Below are 21,573 nucleotides of genomic sequence, written 5' to 3'. Positions count from 1 at the left end.
GGGAGCGGAGTGATCTGAGCCTGCTATGAAATGGTGTAGCTGTCAGCAGATTAGGTTCCTGCTCTCGGAAGAGGGTGCTGGACAGGCGGGCAAGGGAAGGCTTAGAAAGGTCATGCATGGTGGGGAGGAGCTGGCAAGAACTAGGAAGTCCCTGGGGAGAATGACAAGCCCTAGGGCCAGAGATGCCAGCATGGCAGCAACTCTGGTGCCAGGGCAGCCTGGGGGTGGGGGGTGGGGTGGGGAGGACAACCAGAGGTTTCTGAGGACGCAGATGTTGCTAGGAGAAGCTAGGAGGGGGTTGAGAGCTTTGTATTTTGTTAACAAACACTGAGATCCATTGATGCTGTGTGGGGCCTGGCAGAGGTCAGAGCAAAGGGGTCCCTGAGGCCTGTGTCAGCTCAAAAGCCCAGGCCCCTCCTTGGCAGCCCTTGCCTCATTCCTCTTGTGGCTGAGGTACTTCTTTAGCCATTTAGCTGGGCTTGGGGACGGGACTCCTGGTCTGCGTGAGGCAGCAGTGGGTAGCGCTTGCCTCCCTCTCCCTTCATCCTCCCCACAACACACACACCCAAAGCAGGCAGCACTGGGGCTTGATTCTACCCCTCCCAGAAGACGAGGAGAAAGCCCCACATCTGGAGAGGGACAAGGCAACTCCATTTCTGGTGAGAGGTGGTGGCAGGAGGCTGTAGGCTGCTTGATGGTTCAAGGTCCCCAGGTAGATAGTTGGGCCCCACAGCCTCCTGGAGAAGAGGCTGCTCCAGGGAGCATCCCAGGGATCCTGATGGCCAGGTACCCCAAGCTTCTGACTGTCTCCATTGGGGTAAAGAAGCTGCCTGGCCTGGGCCCCAGCTCTGCTCACAAATGTTCTGGATGATTCTGCAAGCAATGGATGAATTCACCCACTGGCTGGCTCTCATAGCATATCCTGTACACAGCCATGAACAGAGGAAACCTAGAATGGGGAAGGAAAGACCCAGCTTAGCCTTCTAGTATACCCCTACCCCCCCTTACCCCTGCCCACTCCCCATCCACCTCCTAACCTTCCACTCCCCTACTCTCCCACCTTTGAGCTCAGGCAGACTCCGGCTCTCAATTTCCAATTGCTGAGAATTTGAACTTCCTAGTCCCGGGTTTAGGGTCAGGTTGTTAATTGCCCTGCTCCCTGTCATATTGAACTTGCCTGTATGATTCCCTGGCATGAATTATTTGTTCTAGTTGGGCAAGCCACTTAACCTCTGTAAACCTCAGTATCATCAACTGTAGAATGGGACCAATATAACAAAGTAGTGAAGAAGGGATTATGTATTAATGTGAAGGTGCTCCATAAATGCATTTCCTTCTTCCCGTCCTCTTGCACAGGCTGCATCCCTTACCTGGAGGCTTTCCCCTGACCAGCATGAGCTGATCTTCTGAACCTGTTTCAGACTCTCTTATTTTAGGATTCTTTCTCTGACCGACAGAACTGTGCTCTGATCAGCCCATCACCCCAACTGTCTTTGTGCTCCCTGAAACGGAGTATCTTGACACAGAGACTGTCCTCCTCACACCTCAGCCCCCAGGACAGGATTCAGGGTACAGGAGGGTTGGCCTCCAGGTAGTGGCTTAGACTTGGGGTTCAGGGACAGAGAGGACGGATAGTCGGTTGAGTTTATTCCTGCTGCCCCAGAGTGCCAGCCCTCATAGCAAAGGACAGGAGGAAAGGACGGGAAGTGAGGCTACGTACGTGGGGGGGCCCAAGCAATGTGGTTAAAGAACACTAGCCTGGAGGTAGTTCAAAGACTATGAACTAGCTGGGGGACAGTGGACAGACCAGACTCTCTCCAAGCTCTAGTCTCTTTGTCTGTAAACATAAGGTTCCCTCTCCACCCGCTTCACAGATTGAGGAGGGATCAGGAAGGTGAATGTGGACAGCACTTCCGGCTGTGGCCCCTTCCCCAGCGGAGCTGGGGCAGACACCTACTTGTCCACCAGGTCCTTGTGCTGGAGGATGCTGTGTAGTTCCCGGGCTGTCGGGGGCCCCTGCAGCTTCTGCCCATTCAGCATCTCTTTCTCCAGCTGCTCGATGGACTGTAAAGAAAATAGGACAGGTGGATGGAAATGGGAGAGGAGGGCTGTCTGTGGGAGTGGAGAGTCTGGGGCTTAGACGGGAGGTAGAGTCTTAGGAAGAAAGAAAGGCCGGGAATGTTCACAACAATCTTAATGTTTGTGATCAAGGATACCTCAAAGCAAATCCCTCTACTTTGAACCTATTGGGCCGCCCTCCATTCTCTGTTCTCCCAGGGTCCCACCTTTCCTGTGCGGGCGAAGGCCTCTGCCACCTTTCGGTTCCGCCCTCCATAGCAGGTGGTGATGAGGTCAGCGATACCGCAGCTCTCCAAGAAGGTGACACAGGACACAGGGCCGCTGCAGAAGAGCTTGGCAAAGGCGATCATCTCCATGAGCCCCAGTCGGATCACCGCTGCCTTGGTGTTGTCGCCAAAGCCCAGCCCGTCACAGAAGCCAGCACCCACGGCCACTACATTCTTTGGAGAGTGGAGGTCACAATTGAGAAAGGGTCCCTCCCCGCAGACCCCTCAGCACCTGCCTCAGGCTCCTTCCATCCGCCATGACACACCACTGAGTAAGTGAAGCATAGTGGGTGGGCTCCTCAACTATTTCCATCTCTTGATTTTCCTACTTGCTGTACCCTTGGGCTCATGCTTCCTGGCTCCCCAACCCTGCCTCATACTCTGTCCTTGAGAACTTGCACTGAAAACCAGTCTTCTATCCAGCTGGCCCTCCCATCCATGACTATTCTGTTCCATATCCTGATGTCCTCAGCTCTATCCAGGATTCAGAGTTCTGGCCATCAGTCTGCCTGGATGTCTTATCTCCCATTAGCCTGGGTCCTTCCTCAGGACATCTCCTCTTCCCCCTGGACCACCCATTGGAGGCAGGGATAAAGATGTCCCACAGGGAGCTATAGGAAGAAAGGAAGAAGGAGGTCCAATGTTGGATAGTGAATAACTGGCAGGCCTGAATGACCCTGACCTTACTGCTATAATTCTTCCTGTGTGTGTTGGCGGGGACTTGGTGGCAAAGGGGAGCAATGGCCCGAGTGAGAGCCTGGAGTACCAGCAACCTTGTAGAACTAAGCCAGGCCCTCCTTCAGGGACTTCCCACCCCATAGCTGCCTCTGCACCCTCTCACCTTTAAGGCCCCACAGATCTCTACTGTGTCCACCTCTTGCACCACTGTGATGCGGAAATTGGGTGTCTGCATCAGCTTTTTCAGAAGCTCCCCTTGGGTCTGGTCCTTGCAGCCTAAAGCGGGAAGGGGGCAAGGCTTTAAAAGGGGATTCTTGACTCTTCCCATACCTGCCCTCAGCAGAACCCGTAACCCTTTCCCTGGGGATGTCCCAGTCCTCCCTCATCTCTGATGCTTGGGTCTCCTTCCTTTGCCTGATTAATGGGGAGAAGATGGCTACATGGGGGTGAGGGGAATACAGAGAGGGGACGTAGCAAGCTGTGCTGTGTATGTAGGTGATGACAGGGCTCTCACCAATGGTTGTCTCACAGAACTTCTCATCAGCCACCTCGCTGGCAATGTTGGCCCCCATCAGCACGCTCATGGGGATGCCAAGGTTCTCCCCAATCACTTCAGAGATGAGCTTCAGCCCCTGAGGGCCCTCGTCTACCCCCTGGGCACAGGATGGAGCTCAGGCCAGGTGTCCTTTATGCCCCACTGAGGGCTTCCCACCCAGAAATCCTGCCCCTTCCAAATCCACTGTTCATCAGTGTGCCTCCCCAAAGGCCCTGCCCCAGCCAAAGCTTGCTGTGAGGACGGTAGATCATGTGAAAACTAATCCATCTGAAAATACTCCTTCCATATACCTTCAATCAACCTACCTCTCCAAAGCATCCCCTCCACATCCCTAAACAACCCTCCGCCAAGTCCCCCAAACCAGCTTCCATCTCAGAAACGCCTCCAAACCAGCTTCCCTTTCACAGTCCTCAAACCACCCCACTTCTCATAACCCCAGACATCCCTTGTATGCCTCCTAAATTCCTCAGACATCACCCTCCAAACCAATCTCTTAACTACTCTCCAACCAGCCTCCCCTCCCCGCTGGCCCCCAGCAGCTATTTCTCAGCCTCCCCAAATCAACTCCTCCCCTCTCCAAAAAACTCTTGGCCTTCTTCTGCCATTTTGTTCTCCTCTCCTCCCCGGCCCTGACCCCACAACAGTTAGCTGCACCCCGCCGCCATCCACATGAAGATGTTCCTGGCACCTTAATAAGAGATACACCAATGGCGTTTGCCTTCAGGTGGCCCTTGAGCTGATCGCAGATCTTGCGGATGAACTGATGAGGCACCACAAAGATCAGGATGTCAGCATCCGCTGCAGCCTGGACCACGTCTGGGACAGCCACCTGTGGGGGTGACCAGTGCTCATGGGCCTCACAGACTTCTCGCCCCTGTGGAAGCCTATTCAGGAGATCTAGGAGCTAAAGAGTGAGGCTGGTGGGGGAGAAGGAAGGGCAGTTGGGGGATTGAATCTGGAAGAGCTGAACCTGGAGGAATGAAACACCGTCTTCCTCCCCCTCACCATCATTCCCTCTCACTCCAGCTGCCCGGGGCTCTTGAGGACTCCTGGGAACCTCCGCTCAGTACTTTTCTAGCCCTTGGCTGTGGGACAGTGAGGGAGGCAGTGGGAGGCCTGGGCTTGGCAGGAGGAGGCGGCCAAGTAAGATTTCATCATGCTGCTTCTTAGGGCCCCCAACTGGGAAGGGAGAGCCCTCCCTGCTGTCTTCCCTGCTCCCCCTCTCCAGGCTGGGAGCAAGCCACATGGATTTGACCAGGGACCTTAAGTCCAAGGAGCAGCCTCCAAGTCGGCTAATAGCCCAGTGAATAAGTAACAGGGTTAGAGCCTGAGGCAGGCGCTCTCAGACCCCCAGTCTTTGGTTGCCACGGAAGCCAACTTCCTTGTCCTCTCCCCCTCCCTTTTCTGCCTGGGAGCCCGTGAGTGTATCTGGGGGGTGGGAGTGGGTTCAAGTTCTCCTCAGTTCCAGAAAGTGCCAGGAGAGCACTTTGGGGGTTGTGCATAGGGGTGCCCTGTGCCTAGAGCGGCCGTCCCAAGATGCTTCCCAAGTCCAAGTAGCAGCTGAAATGGCCCCCTCTCCGCAGGAAGCACGCCTCCACTTCCCTTTCCCTTCCTTGCAGGGTTTTGGGGCTCACCACGTTGGGGGGCAGCTTGTGCCCTGGCAGGTATTTGACGTTCTCATGCTGCGTGTTGATGATCTCTGTCAGCTTTCTCCCCCCGATGTCTTCCTCAAACACCCACATGGTCACCCGTGGGTCAAAGTGTGACAGCTGGGCTGCATTGCCTCCCACAATCTTGGCAATAGCTGAGCCCCTAGTGGGAGGGGGAGGGCGGAAAGTGGAAGAGTCAGGGCACGAGGGAGGAACAGTGGCAGGGGAGGAGGCACAGGGTGGCAGTGAGGGGACAGCACAGCAGCCCACCAGATTCTTTACTTGCCATCTTCCTTGTGACCCCGTACCACCATGAAAGTGTGTCCCTGGCAGTAGAAAGGAGACTCAGTCTGCCTTAAACTTCGCAGCTGGAGAAGGGGGCCAGCCTTCTGATCTCCCCAACCCCCAACCGCAGGCAGCTTTTCAGGCAGGGAGGACTCTGGAAGCCCTCTTCCTGTGGCAAACAGGTGCAGCTGCCCAGGCAAGCAAGGACCCAAAAGGTCTGAGCACCATTTGCCCTGTGGGGGTTGGCACAGGAGATAGCAAGGGTGGAACAGAAATTGGAGGGCAATTCCTACCCACCGGCTGCCTCCTGCCCCTCACCCTAGCCCCGCGTTCTTGGGGGAACCTCCCCTCCCCCCAGGTGCTCTTTGACAGAGCCACTTACCAGTTGCCAGAGCCTACAATGCAGACTTTCTTGCCAGCCATGGTGCCACTTCTCTAACTGATCCAGCTCAGTGCTGCGCTCCCCAGCTCCCCTGCTGACTAGGAGCATATAACACCGCCACACGTGGGTGCAGCCAAGTCCCGCCTTCCAGGGGCGGGTGGGGAGGCGGGCGCCCAGGGAGACAGGGACTCTGGCAAAGCTAGGGAAAGGGGAGAAAAGGGGAGAGACAGGTGGGGGAACAGGAATGGGGCAGAGTCCAAGCCCTTCTTCCTTTCAGGTTTGCCAGCTGATGGTGCTAGTGAGCTTCTTCCCTTGGCCCCAGCCCTCCCTCCCTGTAATGGTCTCATTTGGAGGTCTGCCAAGAAATAGCCCAGATGAGGAGCAAGTGACTACCCCCCCCCCCAATCCCTTCTGTCCCCCAGCACTGGAATAAATTGTAGTCAGTCCTAGTAGCAGAAACAGGAATGCTTTCTTTTCCAAGGTGGAAATCACCCCACATAGCCTCCTAGGACTCCAGAATCTACCCTCCAGGTTTGTCCTCTAGCAGTGACAAAGATTATGTGTCACTGGCCCTGCACCAGCTCTACCGTAGGACTGTGTGTGAATGAGGTGGGCAGGTGTGGGCTCACTTTTAAAGATAAGACCACATAAGAGGTGAGGGCCTGCTTTGGAGGCATCCCAGCCCAAGGATAAGAGACCCCAGGAGCCCTGAGGGACAAGGGCATCTCTGTTACCCACAGTGGTCATCTCGGGGACTCACCCTTGGGCCTCTCTCCTCACCTCAAAGAATCCTCACTCGAATGTCTTCCAGGAAGAGAAGGTGGGAAAGGTCAAAGTTAGAAGCTCTGAGGCCAAGTGGCCAAAAATTCTCTTGCAGACTCTGGGGTTGAAGAAGAGGACAGGAGAGAAAAGACAGCGGCTAAACCGTTCATTGTCCTCAAGAGACTTTGAGCTTCCTTCAATTCTTTCTTGGGTTTCCCAGCTACCACACTAGGGGCTCCCTCAAGTTAGTGGCTCATTTGCAAGAAGCCAGAAAGGGGAAGGGAGGCAGGACCTGGGGCAGCCATAACTTCTGTGGAGCTTTGTGTTCTCAGACCCTGTAACTGAGAGTAAGTGGGGTGTGTGATTTGGGACACGGGAAGAGGTTGGAAAGAACACATCAAGCAGTCCAGGACTCTACATCACCTACAGCCATCCGTTTGACCAGGAAGAGAAGCAGCTCTGGTTTCTAGGCTGATGTGGAGTGGGGCAAATGCCCCTAACGCCGCAGCTGTCTGTGCACTTTGGCCTAGAGGGCAGACACGACTGTCTGCTCACGTGCTGAACTCCTGGCTTGGCAGATTGCTGAGTGGGTGTTTCCATCCCTTGGGGCCACTGCTGGCCCGGCAACAGCAATGAGCACTAGGCCAGAGAGGAGTCTGTGTAACCACAGAGTGAGGGTAAATGGGCCCGAGGGCAAGACTGCAGAGAAGAGGTTTTTCTAAGTTCTAGGGACTGCCCAGGGGGGGCCCACCATATTCCCCTCCCATGGCCAGGGAGTTCCCATAGGGGAACGTACGTGAAGTTGGTAGTTGGTTTCCCTTAGGAGTAAAATCACACCTGCTGCAAAGCCAGCCTCCCGGAGAGCACGCTGCATTATTGCGCTGGCACTGAAAGACAAAGGCGCCGGTGCCAAGTGCCAGCTGGGAACACTGATTATGGGTGATGGAAGAGAAAGAATGCTTCTGTCCCTGGCGCATATGGTGGGAACCCCAGAGAATGGATGTTTATGCATAAAATAACCCCCTTGTTTTTTGCCTAAATTCTCCCATCTCTCCTTTTGCCCTTAAAATCATTTTCAGTAGTATGGAGACAAGGAATTTGTGCATTTATATAGGAATAAAGAGTGTGCAGATTCGGAACTGGCTCATCACAGAAGTTATCTGTACTACTAGAGCTCTTTTCCCAAGAGCAAACTGTAGATTATTTGCTTGAAATTAATAATGGTTCATCAGCCATTCATTACACATGTAATGTAATGGGTAAAAACAGATGCCATTTCAATGTCCTTGACATCAATTTTTTCCACTCCAAGTTATCACCCCCACACATTCTTCTTTTCCCTACTCAAGTCTGATAAACCGCCAAGTTCCAAATTGGGAACAAGTTGTAACCTGGGTGGATTTGGTTGTATGCGAGGCAGTACTTGGGTGTTCCCATCCATGAAGCAAAGGATAGTTTCTTTACTACAGGTTTGGAATGTGGTCGCACTCATCCTGCATTCTAAACCCCCTTCTCGGGGTAGAACCAAGCTCGATAATGGCACCGAGGAGGCAAGCATGAGCCACCAGGTGAGAAGCAAGCACATTATGATGGGAACAGCAGAATTTCATGCGCCCGCTAATGGGAGATCCGTCCTGAGCAGTCTTCCCAACCCTGCCGAGGGGCAGGTTGTAGCATGAGGACAGCACAGCATTTCCATGCCGGTGTTAAGAACTGAAATCTCTCAGGGCCATGACAGTGGAACCTTAAAGGAACAGCAGGCAGAGGCACACGTCTTCGGCTGTGCGGGCCCTCGCTAGACAGGAGCCCTGAGAGGAACTCGCCTACAGGTGGCTCAGGACCAGCAAGCCTAAGGAAGTGCAGGTGCCCCTGGGCAGTGCCCTTGAGCCAGCAGGTGCCTCGGGGAGCTCAGAAGGATCAGGGAGAAGATGGCAGTGCCACTGTCTTGTAGCACCTCCCGACCGAGAGCTGGGGGCACGACTCTCAGATCCAGCGAGGAAGCCCAATAATCCCAACCAGTACCCGGCCTGCTTGGCCCACTGGGCTGACAAAACAAGCTGTAAGGTGAGAACCTGAGGTCCACAGGGTAAAAACCTTGTTTCCCACCATATCCCTAGTGCCCAGCACCACAGCTGGCACAGCAGGTACCCAAGAAATATCTGTTATTTAAATAAAAACAGGTACCATGAACATGGCTAATGGTATCGGAGAAAGAGCTCAGGGAAGTGCTCTCCCTCAGTACGTAAGGGGACCCATCCTTCAGAAGACTCTTTTATTAAAACTGGGTGACATCGATAAGGGGACAGTACAAAAAAAATTTTGGTCCATGAAAAAAACATAATAATTCAGTTAATAAAAAGTTATCTTCAACAGGGACACCGTGTAGGAGTGCTGAACTTCCTTCTCATGGTTCCAGCCCCAAGGACAGAGGTTGTCCAGTGTCTGTGGGCAGAACCTTTTAAGGGAGGGATGGGATAATGGGAGGAAGGGGAAGATGGGGAGAAAATTCTGTCCCCGGTGTGGAAGAGGCAGGGATATGGGGCTGGAGGATGTGCTCGCAGGAGCCTGAGGAGGGGGTGGGGAAGCAAGGGCTTTGTCAGTTCTGTGGGTTTAGAGCCCAGGCTGAACGGAATTCCCCCTCTGTGCCCAGCTGTCTCCCACCCTGCTATGTTGAGTCTGCGAGCCTGGGATATGCTAACTTGGGGTGATACAACCTGGAAGAAGAATCTGAGGCTCTCCTGGAAAGATGCAAAACCATCTCAGTTCCAAGGGGCCAAGATCACAAGGTCCTGCTGCTACCTGAGGGGTCTGAAGCTTTGAGGGCAGGGGCTGGGGAGTCACAATCCTGTGAGGCAGGGAGAGGGAAGAGTCACAAACCCAACTCAGAGCTATTCGCCAGCCCTAGGCGCTTTCACTCCTCAGTGCCCTAGAAGTCACCAGTGGGTGTCAACTGGGCAGACAAGGGACAGGAAGACAGGGATGGCCCAGGGCTTTTACCCGTTTGATTTCAGGCCTGTTTCTCCATGAAGGGATAGGGGACGCAGGGTGGAGTGAATAAATGAGTCACACCTCCAAGCAACAGCAGGAAGGAACAGCCTCTGCTGGCAATGACCATACCCCAGGTTAGATCCCTGGGGCTCTGACAGGGAAAGGCAAGATTCCCCCACCCAAATGCCCTGCGTTAGGACAGATCGACAGCAGGGAATCCTAAAAAGAGCAGCTACAGGGAGTGTGCTGGGAGGGAGCACTAGTTAAAGAACAAACTCCAATACTGATGTGGACCCCCTACGAGGGAGTAAGAGAAGCACTGAGACAGCAGGCCAATCCAGAGGGCTGCGGACTGACCTGGGGCTCAGTGGGGCCCAAGAACCGGGGTTCCTTTAGTGCTAGAGGGCGAAAGTAAAGGGAGAGTGTGCTCCAAACCTGTGGAGGGAAGGAAGGAAATTGGACTTTGTTATCCGGAGAGCCAAGATCAACTAGCTTATAGAGTGCCCCCAGGCCTGAGTCTCAGAGAAGGGGCGAGAGCTCCCAACTCCTGGGTCTCTGAAGGGCAGAATCAGTGTAGCCGGTCCCCTTGAAGACCACCTGGCCTTAGGCCCAATCCATTCAATGCACTGATTACCACTACAGGTTCTCTCTCTAACACTATCTACAGGTCCTATGCAGACCAGGGGAGGGCAGAGGCACATGGGAACTCTGTGGGGCAAAGGGAAGCTGGGGGACAGGAAGGGATGGGGTGGGAGAAGAGGGTGACAGGTGTCTTGCAAGACAGAAATGGGAGACCCTCTTCATTCTGGTGTTGTCCGTGAACCCACAGCATCCCCTGGAAGGCCCCAAGCAAGACCAAGGCAGGCGCTCTGAGGCAGGCAGCACAGGGCCCAGGTATAATCGGTGCAGCCGAACCAGGGCTGTGGGAGAGGCCTATGTATTCCGGATCCCCAGGGCTTGCTCTAATTCTTGTCGTCTCTGCTGCACCTAGGGAGAAAATCGTGGAGGGAGTAGAAAATGAGACAAACCAGAAGCTGGCACCTCATACCACTGACCCCCAACCAGGGTTCAGACCCCTCGGTTTTTGGCCATTTCCCACGCTCAGGCACTTACCTTGGAGTAGAAGTATCGGCACACAGCCTCCTGAGCCCAAGGCTGGAAGTAAAACTCGGCTCGGCGCTCCTCCTCTGGGTTACCCACCACGTCGGTCATGGTCTGGGGGACATGAGAGGGGAGAGAGACAGGAGAACAGACTTGTTTCCCTCCTTCACACCTCTTATGGATTGAATTGTATCCCCCCAAAAGATGTCCAAATCCTAACCCCCCGGTACCTGTGAATGTGACCTTATTTGGAAATAGGGTCTCTGCAGATGATCAAGTTAAGATGAGGTCATTAGGGTGGGCCTAATCCAACATGACTGGTATCCTTACAAAAAGGGGGAACTTGGACACAGAGAGAGACATGCACAGAAGGAAGACGATGTGAAGACACGTGGAGAACACCATCTGCAAACCAAGGAATGCCCGAGGCTACCACAAGCTAGAGAGAGGCCTGGAACAGATGCTCCCTCACAGCCCTCAGAAGGAACCGCCCTTCTGCCAACACCCTGATTTCAGACTTCCAGCCTCCAGATAAAAATAAATTCTTGTTTAAGGCACTCAGTTTGACTATGGCAGCCCTCGCAAACTACTAATACAACGACTGAAGTCACCCCCTGCTATCGATGAGTCATTGCTTTGTTCAGGGACCCTTTCTGGCACCCCTCATCCCTTGCCCCTCTGCTCAGCTTCTGTCATTAGTCACAGTCACCTCTCGCAGGAAAGGAGAGAACTGAGGGCACATTTCACTCATTCAATGCTCATGCCCACCTCCCTGCCTGAGTTTACGGCGCTCCCCTCTCTGAGAAATACCTCAAATCCCAAATTCTCCACGGGACATTCCCCCCGCTATTCTCCCCGCCTCACCCATCTTCCCTCTCCTCCGAATTATTCACTGGTAGTGGTGAGTTCTGATAATGTCTTAGGTGGTTTACAACCTTTTAAATCGGATCAGTCAGTTCCCTTCCCCTCAAAAGAAAATAACCTGGTCTGAAACAATCCTTTCTTTACCTTTGCTAGTAACTTCCTTGCTCCTCCCCCCACTCCTGTCTATCAAAACCTTCCATTCTGTACAACTCTTCAGAGTGCCTGTTTACTAGAAGGCGTGCTGCCCAATTCATGAATCATTGAATAAGACCAATTATATCTTCACACTTTAAATAAATAAAAAATAAATAAATGCATAAATCCTCTTAGCCTAGTTTCTCCAAACAGAATGCAGGCCGCTTTGAAAGCAGAAATCCAGTTTTGCACTCTGCATCCCCTACGATAGGGTACAGAGTGACACCTCATAGTAAGCACTAGATAAACACCCGATGGTTCCACCTCCCTTTCCTCACTTGATTATAAAACGGACCTGAGAGCATGCTAACGACAACCGGGTCCCACTTCTCTCTCCAGCTCTTCTACCAGATACTATGGAAATAAAACAAATGGGCGCCTCACTGACCTAAGGCCCTATGCACTTTTTCCTGGGTTCTTTACCTTGAGGTCCCGGCACTGGGACTGTAGCCAATCATTGATGAAACCCTGAGGGTCTCTGGCAAAGCTCAGCATGAACTCCCGCTGGGTCTTCAGCTGATTGATAGTTTCTATTGTCTCATGGATCTGAAAGGAAGAGAAGGAAGCTCCTAACATTTCAAACTGGGAAATGCGAAGTTAAACACAGTGTCTGCCATCTCCCCGTGCCGAACTGCTCCAGCGCTCAGCATTCTTTCAGCAGGTATGTGCACGGTGTCACACACCCAACGTGGTGAAGTTTTCCTTCTGGTCCCCGCAATGTCCACTATGGGGGAAGCCACATGGTGAATACTTAATCCACAGCACAGATAGGTGCAAAAACACTCTGAGGTTTCAGAAGCAATGGTACAGACATCTGTCTCAAAAGCTGTGGTCCAGGGATTTGTTCCTGCCCTTCTCTCATCACCCATACTCTTCCTGGCAACTTCTTCACTGATGTATCTTCCGTTACCACTGACAGGTTCATGAGTCCTCAGTCTACGGACCAGTCCATTTTCTAAACGCCAGCCACTCCAGCTGCTTGACATCTCAAGGCCTCTGCCAACTCTCCAAAACGAAATTCACTGCCTTTCCCCCTATACTCACTTCTGTTCTCCTGCTGCCGCTCTGGATGACTGTGACTGCATCCAAGCTAAACCCTGGGGGTCATAATGCCTCCTTCTCCCTCAAGCCACTCCCCACCATCCCCACCTGAACAGTATCCAAATCTCTTCAGTTCCACGTTGACACCTCTCGGATCTACTTCTTTTTTAAAGATTTTATTTATTTGTTGGGCAGCGGGGCGGGGGGGGGGGGGATGTGCACGAGCAGGGGGCACAGCAGGCAGAGAGAAGCAGGCTTCCTGCAGAGCAAGGAGCCCGATGCAGGACTCGATCCCAGGACCCTGGGGTCATGACCTGAGCCAAAGGCAGATGCTTAACCGACTGAGCCACCCAGGCGCCCCCTGTCTACCTATTTTCATCCTTATTGTTAGTACCACAAGTTTAAGCCTCCGCACACCTCCCATGCGTTACTGCACTGGCCTCCTAACTGGGCTTCCTGCCTCCAGATCCACTCCTCTTACCGCTCACTCTCCACTTTCTTGCCAGTGATCACTCTAAATGCAAAGAGCATCCCTGCCTCCAGTCTTCGGGACAAAATAGAAACCAGCTTCCCTGTATCAAAGCCTGTTCCCGGTTAGGCTCCTGCTTCCCTATCCGGTTTCCTTTCCCCAGACTTCCCGTCCCTAGCACCCTGAAGTCCATCTAGCACACGAAACGGTTTGTACTTCTTGAACATACTTCTCTCCCATTTCTGAACCTTTACATACCCTGTTCCCTCGTTCTGGAACGTCCTCTGCCTCCCACACCCCAAGCACTATCCTTTCTCCCCTTCCATTAACTCTCACTTTGTCCTTCAAGATTTAGTTGGGACACCAACTCTTCCAGGAAAGCCGCCCTGTTCTTTGTGCTCCTCTGAACATTTTCTGGCTTTACCTACGTGGACCACGTCTACCAGGATAACAGCAGAAGTAGCAGCGGTTACCATTTGTCTTCACATGCCAGAGACCGTGTTGTCTTTATGTATGTTGTCTCACTGAATCCTCATAACAACCGTATAAAAAAGTGATAGTCTCGGGGCGCCTGGATGGCACAGCGGTTAAGCGCCTGCCTTCGGCTCAGGGCGTGATCCCGGCGTTATGGGATCGAGCCCCACATCAGGCTCCTCTGCTATGAACCTGCTTCTTCCTCTCCCACTCCCCCTGCTTGTGCTCCCTCTCTCGCTGGCTGTCTCTATCTCTGTCGAATAAATAAATAAAATCTTAAAAAAAAAAAAAAAAAAAGTGATAGTCTCTTGTTTCACAGTTCAAAAACTAAGGCTCAAAACTCTTCAAAGTTATAGCCAGAATCCTAGTGTCCAGCTCCAACCGGCACCTGTGCCGGCATATACTAGGTGTTAAGACATTCCGCACCAATGCCGAAAATCGAAAGACAGCCTCCGAGCCGTGGCAGAGGGCTGGTGGCACCCAAGCTACTCAGGGCCCCCTACCTTGTTGTCTAGGGTAGCAATCTCCTGCTGGCTGGCAGTAGAGAGCAGGAAAGAATTCATCTGGGTCTTCAAAGTATCATCCACTTCCACATCGATGTCATAACAAGCAGTCTTTTTCTGATCATTTGGGTCAACGCTGGGGAGGAAACCAAAGGGGCCCAGTAAAAGGCTTGTCCCCTAAGACCTATCTACACAAGATCCAGAAGAAGGCCCAAGAATGAGAGTAAGGGATTGACTGCAAAAAGGCACAAGAGAACTTTTGCACTTAACAGAAATTTCCCGAACCTTCTTTGCGATGGTAGCTACATGGTGTTACATTTGACAAAGTCTCAAGCTATACTTCAAGTGTGTGTGACCTATTGTATATAAACCCCTACAGAGCTATTGTTTTTTTTTTAAATCAATGGTAAAAATTCAAATGGCACAAAAGATATCCACTGAAAATAAAGTTTCTCCCTCCCCAAAGGAAATTACTACTGTAGTTATCTCCTATATCTTTCTCCTTGTTAAACTAAAATTGATGCTGAAAATAAATTCAAATAAAATACACACCATACAAAATAAAGTAAAAACTAGCTTAACTTTAAGCACAAGAATACAGGACAGATCAGCTTCGAATGATCCAACATATAAACTGTAGGCTGAGTGATGCGGTTCAGAATATAAAGAAAGGAAAGCCTTTATGGGAATTAATAAAGAGCAAGGGAAAGAAGGCAAAGAGACTCCAGCCAGCGACCTGCTGCTCTGAGGAGGAGGAAGGGCATCCCTTCGCTCCATACCTAGTGAGACGCCTTGCCCATCCATCTTCTGAGCACGAAAGTGGAAGGAGATAATGGAATCGTGGAGTCTCAGGCTGGAATATTTTACCATCCACAGAAGAGATGGTAGCCCATCCGCGATGGGCTGGTAAATGTCTAACAATTGATTCTCCAAAAGAAGAGGGAAAAAAAGCCAATTTGTAGCATTTGCTGATTTCTGTGGTTTAAATATTCCCAACATGGTTCATTTCAAGCTGCCAACGTTTTGTCACCGGTCAAGGAGCTGGGATGAGACGTATAGTAACACATCATACCACGTGATGCCACTTTGCTTTTCCCAAAGACCTGTTAGCTTTTCTGAGGAGGATTTTCCTGTTCACGAAAACAGGTGAGAAGCCAAACCAGCGTCCAGCACCGGTGTCACAGCAGCATCAGAGGCAGCGCGCCCCCCGAGCGGCAAGGGGCGCCCCCAAGCTCCTTCTCTGGGAGAACTGAAGTCAGCATCTCAGCAGCAAGCCGCCAGAGCTTTGAATGGTCTGTGAGCATGTGGACTTTATTTTTATTTATTCTGTGCGAAAGTCCTTTTTGGGGTCTGGGACGCTCAAAATTTTTTCCATATAAATTAATGGTAATCACTTTCTTGCTTTATGCCATTTTAGTTTGCGAAAAGTTTTCATAGGAACTCTCTACTTTTGGAGAGCAGGGGAAACGGATTAGTATTTCCTCTATAATATGCAAGAAACATAAAGAACCTCACAAACACAAATACTAGTAAGATGTTATAAAATAATTAGGAAATAATGAGTTTGGGGGTATGTTGCCCTCCTTTTTACTAAACTGTAAGTTTAAGTAATTTAAATCACCGCTATCTGACAGCCTGCTTCCTGCAAATCGGACAACTGGCCTGTGAAGGCTGGTACCAGCCCACTCCAGCACGCTGCCGCCTCCCCTACACACGCTCACCTGATGACGTGATTAATGATGATGGGCTCTGGAGGCATAAGCAAGGCATGGAGCCGTTGAGGGATCTCTGAAAACTTCATACGTTGAGACTCAAAGATCTGTGTGAAAGAAGAAAGGCAGCTAAGAAGTTGGCATTTTGAGCACAACTAGTGCTCCACTGGACTCTGGCAAAAGAATGGGTTCTTTTCTTACCTGCTGGAGGTACTTGTCACAGATGACAAACTCCCGCTCGTGAGGGTCCTGGAGCTTATGTGTCTTAATATATTGCCACAGTGCTTGGATGATCACTGGACGGGTCTGGGTGTGGATGCCCAGGAGCCGAGCCAGGCGAGGATCTAATTTAAACTGGGGAGGCTGCAGAGAACCAAAGAGGGCAGGGATGAAGCTAGTGAGCTGGGTCTATATATATTTTGGGGTGCTTTAGCGTGGCCATACATTCAAGCCATTCAACAAGCATTAATGCAGTGCTTTCTATGGGGCCAAAAAACACTAGGAGGAACTCAGAGATGGCTAAGCTCCTATCCTTATATTTATGGAGTTTATCATCTGGTGACAAATTAACCACAAGTAGACTTAAACCTCTGACTATCAGGCTGCTGACGGGAGGTGGCTGTGAAAGCTGGGTCCCCTGACATCACCCCAGAATACCTGGTAGTCCAGCATCAGGAGGACAGTACACCGTACATTCACGTCTCCTGGCCGCTTCACCTGGAAGCCATCCGTCTCCTGGGTAGTGGCGGTCCTGTGCCACTACAGAGAGGAAGATGTCAGGGGGTGCTCTCCCAGAGGGAGAGCTGGGGTGGGAGGGAAGAGCGTCTGTAATGACTGAATATTTAACTTTGATTACTGAGGCTACTGGAAAAGAGCAATAGCATGAGACATTTCTAAACATTGCATAAAGCTCTGGGATTACTGTCTGTACCTAAACAGATTAACCTTTGATTCTGCTTAGGGTCACATGTAAATTAGCCTAAATTTTCAGTGGTAATTTTATCCACAAAATGGATAATACATACGCACGGTTTAAAAAAAAAAAACAAATGTGGCTAACGTTTCTTAAATACTTACTATGTTCAAGAGTCTTCTAAGACATTTACCTGGGATTATCTCATTTAACTCCCACAACATCCACATAAGACAGACACAATTAAACCTACACTACAGATGAGTAAACTAATGCTTAGAAGAGTGGAGTAACTTGCCTAAGGTCAAACAACCACTAAGTCGTGGCACCGTGATTGGAGCTCTGGCGTGTCTGATTCTAGAGCCCACGTTCTTAGCCACTCTACTCTACTGCTATAAAGTCAAGTTAAATATATTTCTAAACTTCTATTGTTTCTATGACTTACTTCCCTTATTAGATGGTAAAGACCTTCCCTTGTCTCTTAGTGGTTGAGGTTAAGGGGCTGCAGCTACACTGGCAAAGAAAGGAGCAGGTTAAGTTCACTCAGAGAGCTGGACTGTCTCATTCTGTTTTGACTGTACCCCAAAGAACACTGTCGCTAACAGGGTCTTCAGAACACTGTATAACCAGGCTTTATAACAAAGGATTTCTGGTGATGTGGGATGTGAATCTAAACAGAACAGGAACCAAAGGAAGTCCCAGATCTATCTATAGAGGGAAACTTGCAAGGACTAGAAGCCTATCAGTTAACCCCCTTACAGCACCTGCTATCAGGAAAAAGTATGAGTAGGGTGTGGATAACATCTCACCATTATTAATAAGCAAGATGCAGAGATGACCTGTAACGTGTAAGAGGCCTCCATTAGAATTTCCCTTGGGGCAGCAACCAGGATAACAACATTAAAAAGGTGGGACAAGTCAGACTCCAAGAGCTCTTGGGTTCAAACAGTACCAGAACTAAACAGCTCGCGCCACCTGGAGGTCAGCGTGCAAACTGCAAGCTTAGTACGGTATACTGGGGGTAACCTTTTCTACCTTCCCCTGTCCCTCAACATTAAAGTTTGACTCCCAAGTCCATCATCCTCCAGTCATGGAGTCAAAGCCTAGAGGACAGAACTACTCACTTCTACCAGATGGTTGTCCGGCCCATACAGGTCTTTGTCCAGTTCGATCACCAAGGACTTAAAAAAGGAGGAGAATTTCCTCTTTTGTTTGGTAGCATCATATTTGGACAAGGCTGACTAGAGGAGAGAGAGGAGAGATCTTGTTAGAAAAGGCCAGAAGAAATTCCTCAAGACAAAGTCCCATTAAAAAAGAACCCACGACAGCAATGGGGAAAAAAAAACCTCAAAAACGTCTTCTGAATCTCTCTCAGAAGATGACAAGGTCAGTGTCTGGGGGTATTAAACCAATAAGGGTAGCCACAGAACCCTGAAGAAGCAGCCAATAACATGTGCAGGGTCAATGACCTACCCACCTCATTTCCCTAAGGGAAATGAGGCAAGTTAAGCCAAACCGTTGCCCGTAACAAAGCGAGTCTGAACAGAGAAAAGTCTGACTCTAGAGGGGAAATGAATCACAGGCAATAAGCAGCCAGAACAAAAACAGCTTTATTTGGATGGAATGACACCACCAGCAGATGGACTGGACCTATATAGAGAAGGAAGCTCTGACACGGAGCCCCAGTTCTCCTGCAAAAATCCATTCAAATTAGCTTCCTTACGAACAGTTAAAAATAGAGAGTGTAAGGAATGAGAGGTGAGCTTCTGGGGTAGGAAGTTTGGGGGTTAACACCTGTCAGCTGATGTTCCCCATGAACCAAAGAAAACTATCCCACTTAAACTGTGAGAGATCTCCAATGGAAGTTGGGAAGGTGGAGATAGCACAGTGAGAATCAAGGACCTTGAGGACTCAGAGAGAAAAGCATGTCTTCAAGTGCTAAGTGCAAATTCATTTAATTTTAAAGAAAGAAAAACTAAAAACTGAATAATCTGCAGATGCTAAGTCCAATGGCCAGCACCATCAGAAGGAAGGTAAACAACAAATCAAATCCCAGAACAATAAGGTCCTCGATATGATACCACAGCGAGGGCCAAGCTGTGGGAGCCAGACACAAAGAACCATTGTCTTTTAGTGCAGGGAACACAGTGACCCTCTCCCTGCTGTTCCCAACAGGAGCTGTGAGCACCAATCAGGCTTCCTGCCAACCAGACATCACTGCTTGCTCCCAGCAGCTCCCACCCTAGACGTCAACCACAGTGGACTTTGAACTCACATCCTCCAGGAGCCGTCCTTCTACCCGAAGCTCCCAGGAAGCCACCGTCCCTTCCCCATCCTCGGCATCTGACTTAGCCGGATTGAAAGTGTTAGAAATGAAAATTCGCAGCTTCCGTTTTTGCTAAGAAAGGCAGAAACAGGATTGATGGTGGGGCTTCAGTGGTTTGATATTGAAGACAAGAATTTCCCCAAACCCCCAAATTACTTACTATCCACCCAGTCCCTGGGGTGGGTGGATAAAGATTCCATCTAGAAGAATACAGGCCACCGGCCTGAGTGCAAGTGCATACACGAGGATGCCAAATAAACAAAGTCGTGCAAGGTGCCAGGTTCCCAAGGTAGCAGAGCAGTTATGACAAAAACACGGATGGCATATATTTCTGGTGCAAGAGATAGCAAAAGCCCCTCCCCCTTTGCTGTTCAGTCTAATGTAATTCTCAGTTCGTAGGCGGAAGGGAGATATAATTTAAATGCCAAGGAGAGCTGCGCTGCGCCTTTGATTTCTCATCCTAAGCCTACTGAAGGTTCCCGAGTCCTCTCCTTTGGCTGTCTGCCTAGCACTCTCCTGCATTACCTTGATGGGACGTTTCAAGGCCTCCTGGATATCTAGCCGTTTCCTCATGATAGTCTGGTCCAGCTTCCTTTCAAAAGCCAAGAGATCCATATAGGCCTGGGATTCTGGTACCAGCTCACGGATCTTAGGAACAAAAAGATATCATTGGGATCCAGAGCTGACCATTTCTATTTTCAAACTCGGCACATCCTCAAGAAGACCTACAGCCTGGACTCACCCTTTGAGGTAGAATTTTGTCAGCCATCTTCTTTTTCTTTGCACTGTTTGGAATAAATACTGTTATCAGGTTGGGATGGAACTAGCCAGAACATGAAGACAGACTGGTCAGCACCTCCGTTTACAGGAAAATGAAGGGACTGCAAAGCGTCTCTCAAATCAAAGACACTCCGCCCACCCCCACCCCCACCCGTGTGAGGCATTCTGAAGAAGGAGCACCCATCTGCAGACACAGCACCACCACTTCTGGGTTCGGGTTCTCCCATCACCGGTGTCCTCAAGGGCTTTCTCCCTCCTTCCCTCCCTCCCTTGCCCCAGGGTCATCTTACTTGTGGTTTCGATTTTGGACCGCCTGCTGCTGGACCTGCTGTATCTGCTGAGGTGCAGGTCTCTTGCGGGACTGGTCCATCCCTGACTGGGCCAGGCCAGGTCGGACTGAAGGGTTCCCCCCGTAGCCAGGGGGTCCCATGGAAGGTCCCTGAGGTGTCATTCGGCTGCCTGGCAGCATACCTGGTCTCTATAGAGAGGAGAGGACCCAGAGATGTCATGGCTTCCCTACTAACCCCACCAAGAAGAAAGGGGAGATGCCTGAGTTCTTTGAATGAACAAGGCTGGGGGTGCGGTGGAGCACAATGGGAGGACAGCCCTCTGTCTCTGAAACCCAAAGAACTGGGGCTTCCTGTACTCCAGGTACAATCCCAAGGGGAATATAGCCCCGAAGCTAAGAGACAGCCAAACTCTACTCAAATGCTCCCCAGTCTATTTTGTATCTGACACATTGGGCATCTTCTCTAAGCCCCACATTTACTCAGAGAATACTGCCAGCTATCGTCTCCTTAGAAGCTGACCTCAATTTGCTAGCTACACCTTCCGTGTTCCTCCGGGCCCTGGAGCTGCCCTAACCCTCTTGCACTCCGGTCCTCACGTGCCCACCTTTCGCCCCACTTCATCCACGCTGTTTCTGTACCCTGACTCCCCAACGGAAACAATGCTCCCAGGAGCAGGTGGGGATGCTAACCGCCTCCTTTCCCTTCCTCCGCACTGCCTCCCCTCACCCCGACTCCGGGCCCGAATCCCTCCCAGGAGAGTCCCTCCTACTTCTCCCCCACCCCTGTCACTCCCAGGCCCCCGCTCGGCCCCGCCCCCGGCCCGCGCGCCCCTCCTCCTGCCCCACTCACCGGATAGGCCGCTCCGGGCATCGGGGAGCGGTACAGCCCTTGACCCGGCGCCGGGCCCATTCGCACGGGAGGCCCCGGAGTCCCGCCCGGACCCAGGGCAGCCGCCGCGCCCGCCCCTCCTGAGGCTCCGGCGCCGCCGCTCGGAGCCACAGACTGGAAACCCGCCCGGGCCGCCATCTTCCCCGGAGCCGCTGCTGCAGCTGCACAAAGAACCGGAACCGGAACTCCCCCCGCCCCCCGCGGGCCCCCCGCGCGCCCGCCTGTCCGCCCGGCCGGCCGGCCGGCACGGGAGGCTCAGGGCAGCGAGACTGTGGGCTAGAGGGGGGCGACTAGCGGAAAAGGCGTGCTGACCACTCCCTCCCGTCTTCGCGGTCCGGGAGGGAAGACCATAGAGAAGAACTCCGGGATAGA

General features: G+C 51.5%; 2 protein-coding genes and 1 long non-coding RNA gene across 5 annotated transcripts; 1 reads left to right on the top strand and 2 right to left on the bottom strand.

The window, feature by feature from the left end:
• Positions 1-293: 293 nt before the first annotated feature.
• GPD1 (glycerol-3-phosphate dehydrogenase 1) lies at positions 294-6,052 on the bottom strand. Its single transcript, XM_045801086.2, has 8 exons — positions 5,896-6,052; positions 5,214-5,391; positions 4,268-4,408; positions 3,538-3,676; positions 3,187-3,299; positions 2,286-2,519; positions 1,958-2,064; positions 294-949 (listed from the first exon to the last, which is right to left on the bottom strand). Exons 1-8 carry the CDS (start codon positions 5,934-5,936, stop codon positions 853-855), a joined length of 1,050 nt encoding a protein of 349 aa, XP_045657042.1. The 5' UTR covers positions 5,937-6,052; the 3' UTR covers positions 294-852.
• LOC123794760 (uncharacterized) lies at positions 2,478-14,086 on the top strand. The gene is made up of 2 exons (XR_015721688.1): positions 2,478-2,617; positions 10,637-14,086. It is a non-coding gene; the product is annotated as an uncharacterized LOC123794760 (long non-coding RNA).
• Positions 8,916-21,510, bottom strand: SMARCD1 (SWI/SNF related BAF chromatin remodeling complex subunit D1). Of its 3 annotated transcripts, XR_006780233.2 has the most exons (14): positions 21,163-21,391; positions 20,314-20,501; positions 19,986-20,028; positions 19,769-19,891; positions 19,193-19,315; positions 18,042-18,158; positions 16,662-16,763; positions 16,206-16,367; positions 16,014-16,111; positions 14,293-14,428; positions 12,229-12,351; positions 10,759-10,860; positions 10,003-10,632; positions 8,916-9,502 (listed from the first exon to the last, which is right to left on the bottom strand). XR_006780233.2 is itself a non-coding variant. In XM_045801084.2 (13 exons), the coding sequence occupies exons 1-13, from the start codon at positions 21,337-21,339 to the stop codon at positions 10,579-10,581; spliced, it is 1,548 nt and encodes a 515-aa protein (XP_045657040.1). In that variant the 5' UTR covers positions 21,340-21,507; the 3' UTR covers positions 8,916-10,578. The 3 variants fall into 3 exon arrangements, 2 of the variants coding, with proteins under 2 accessions (XP_045657040.1, XP_087711948.1); XM_045801084.2 differs by having other exon boundaries at positions 8,916-10,632; positions 21,163-21,507; XM_087855822.1 differs by lacking the exons at positions 8,916-9,502; positions 10,003-10,632; positions 10,759-10,860 and adding an exon at positions 11,013-11,151 and having other exon boundaries at positions 21,163-21,510.
• Positions 21,511-21,573: the final 63 nt, after the last annotated feature.

Source organism: Ursus americanus, chromosome 25 (assembly GCF_024610735.1).
Source record: "Ursus americanus isolate L20-20 chromosome 25, mUrsAme1.1.p, whole genome shotgun sequence".
Taxonomy (NCBI): Eukaryota; Metazoa; Chordata; class Mammalia; order Carnivora; family Ursidae; genus Ursus; species Ursus americanus.
The sequence above is the reverse complement of the archived record's forward strand: the minus strand, read 5'-3'. Positions and strand labels throughout refer to the sequence as shown.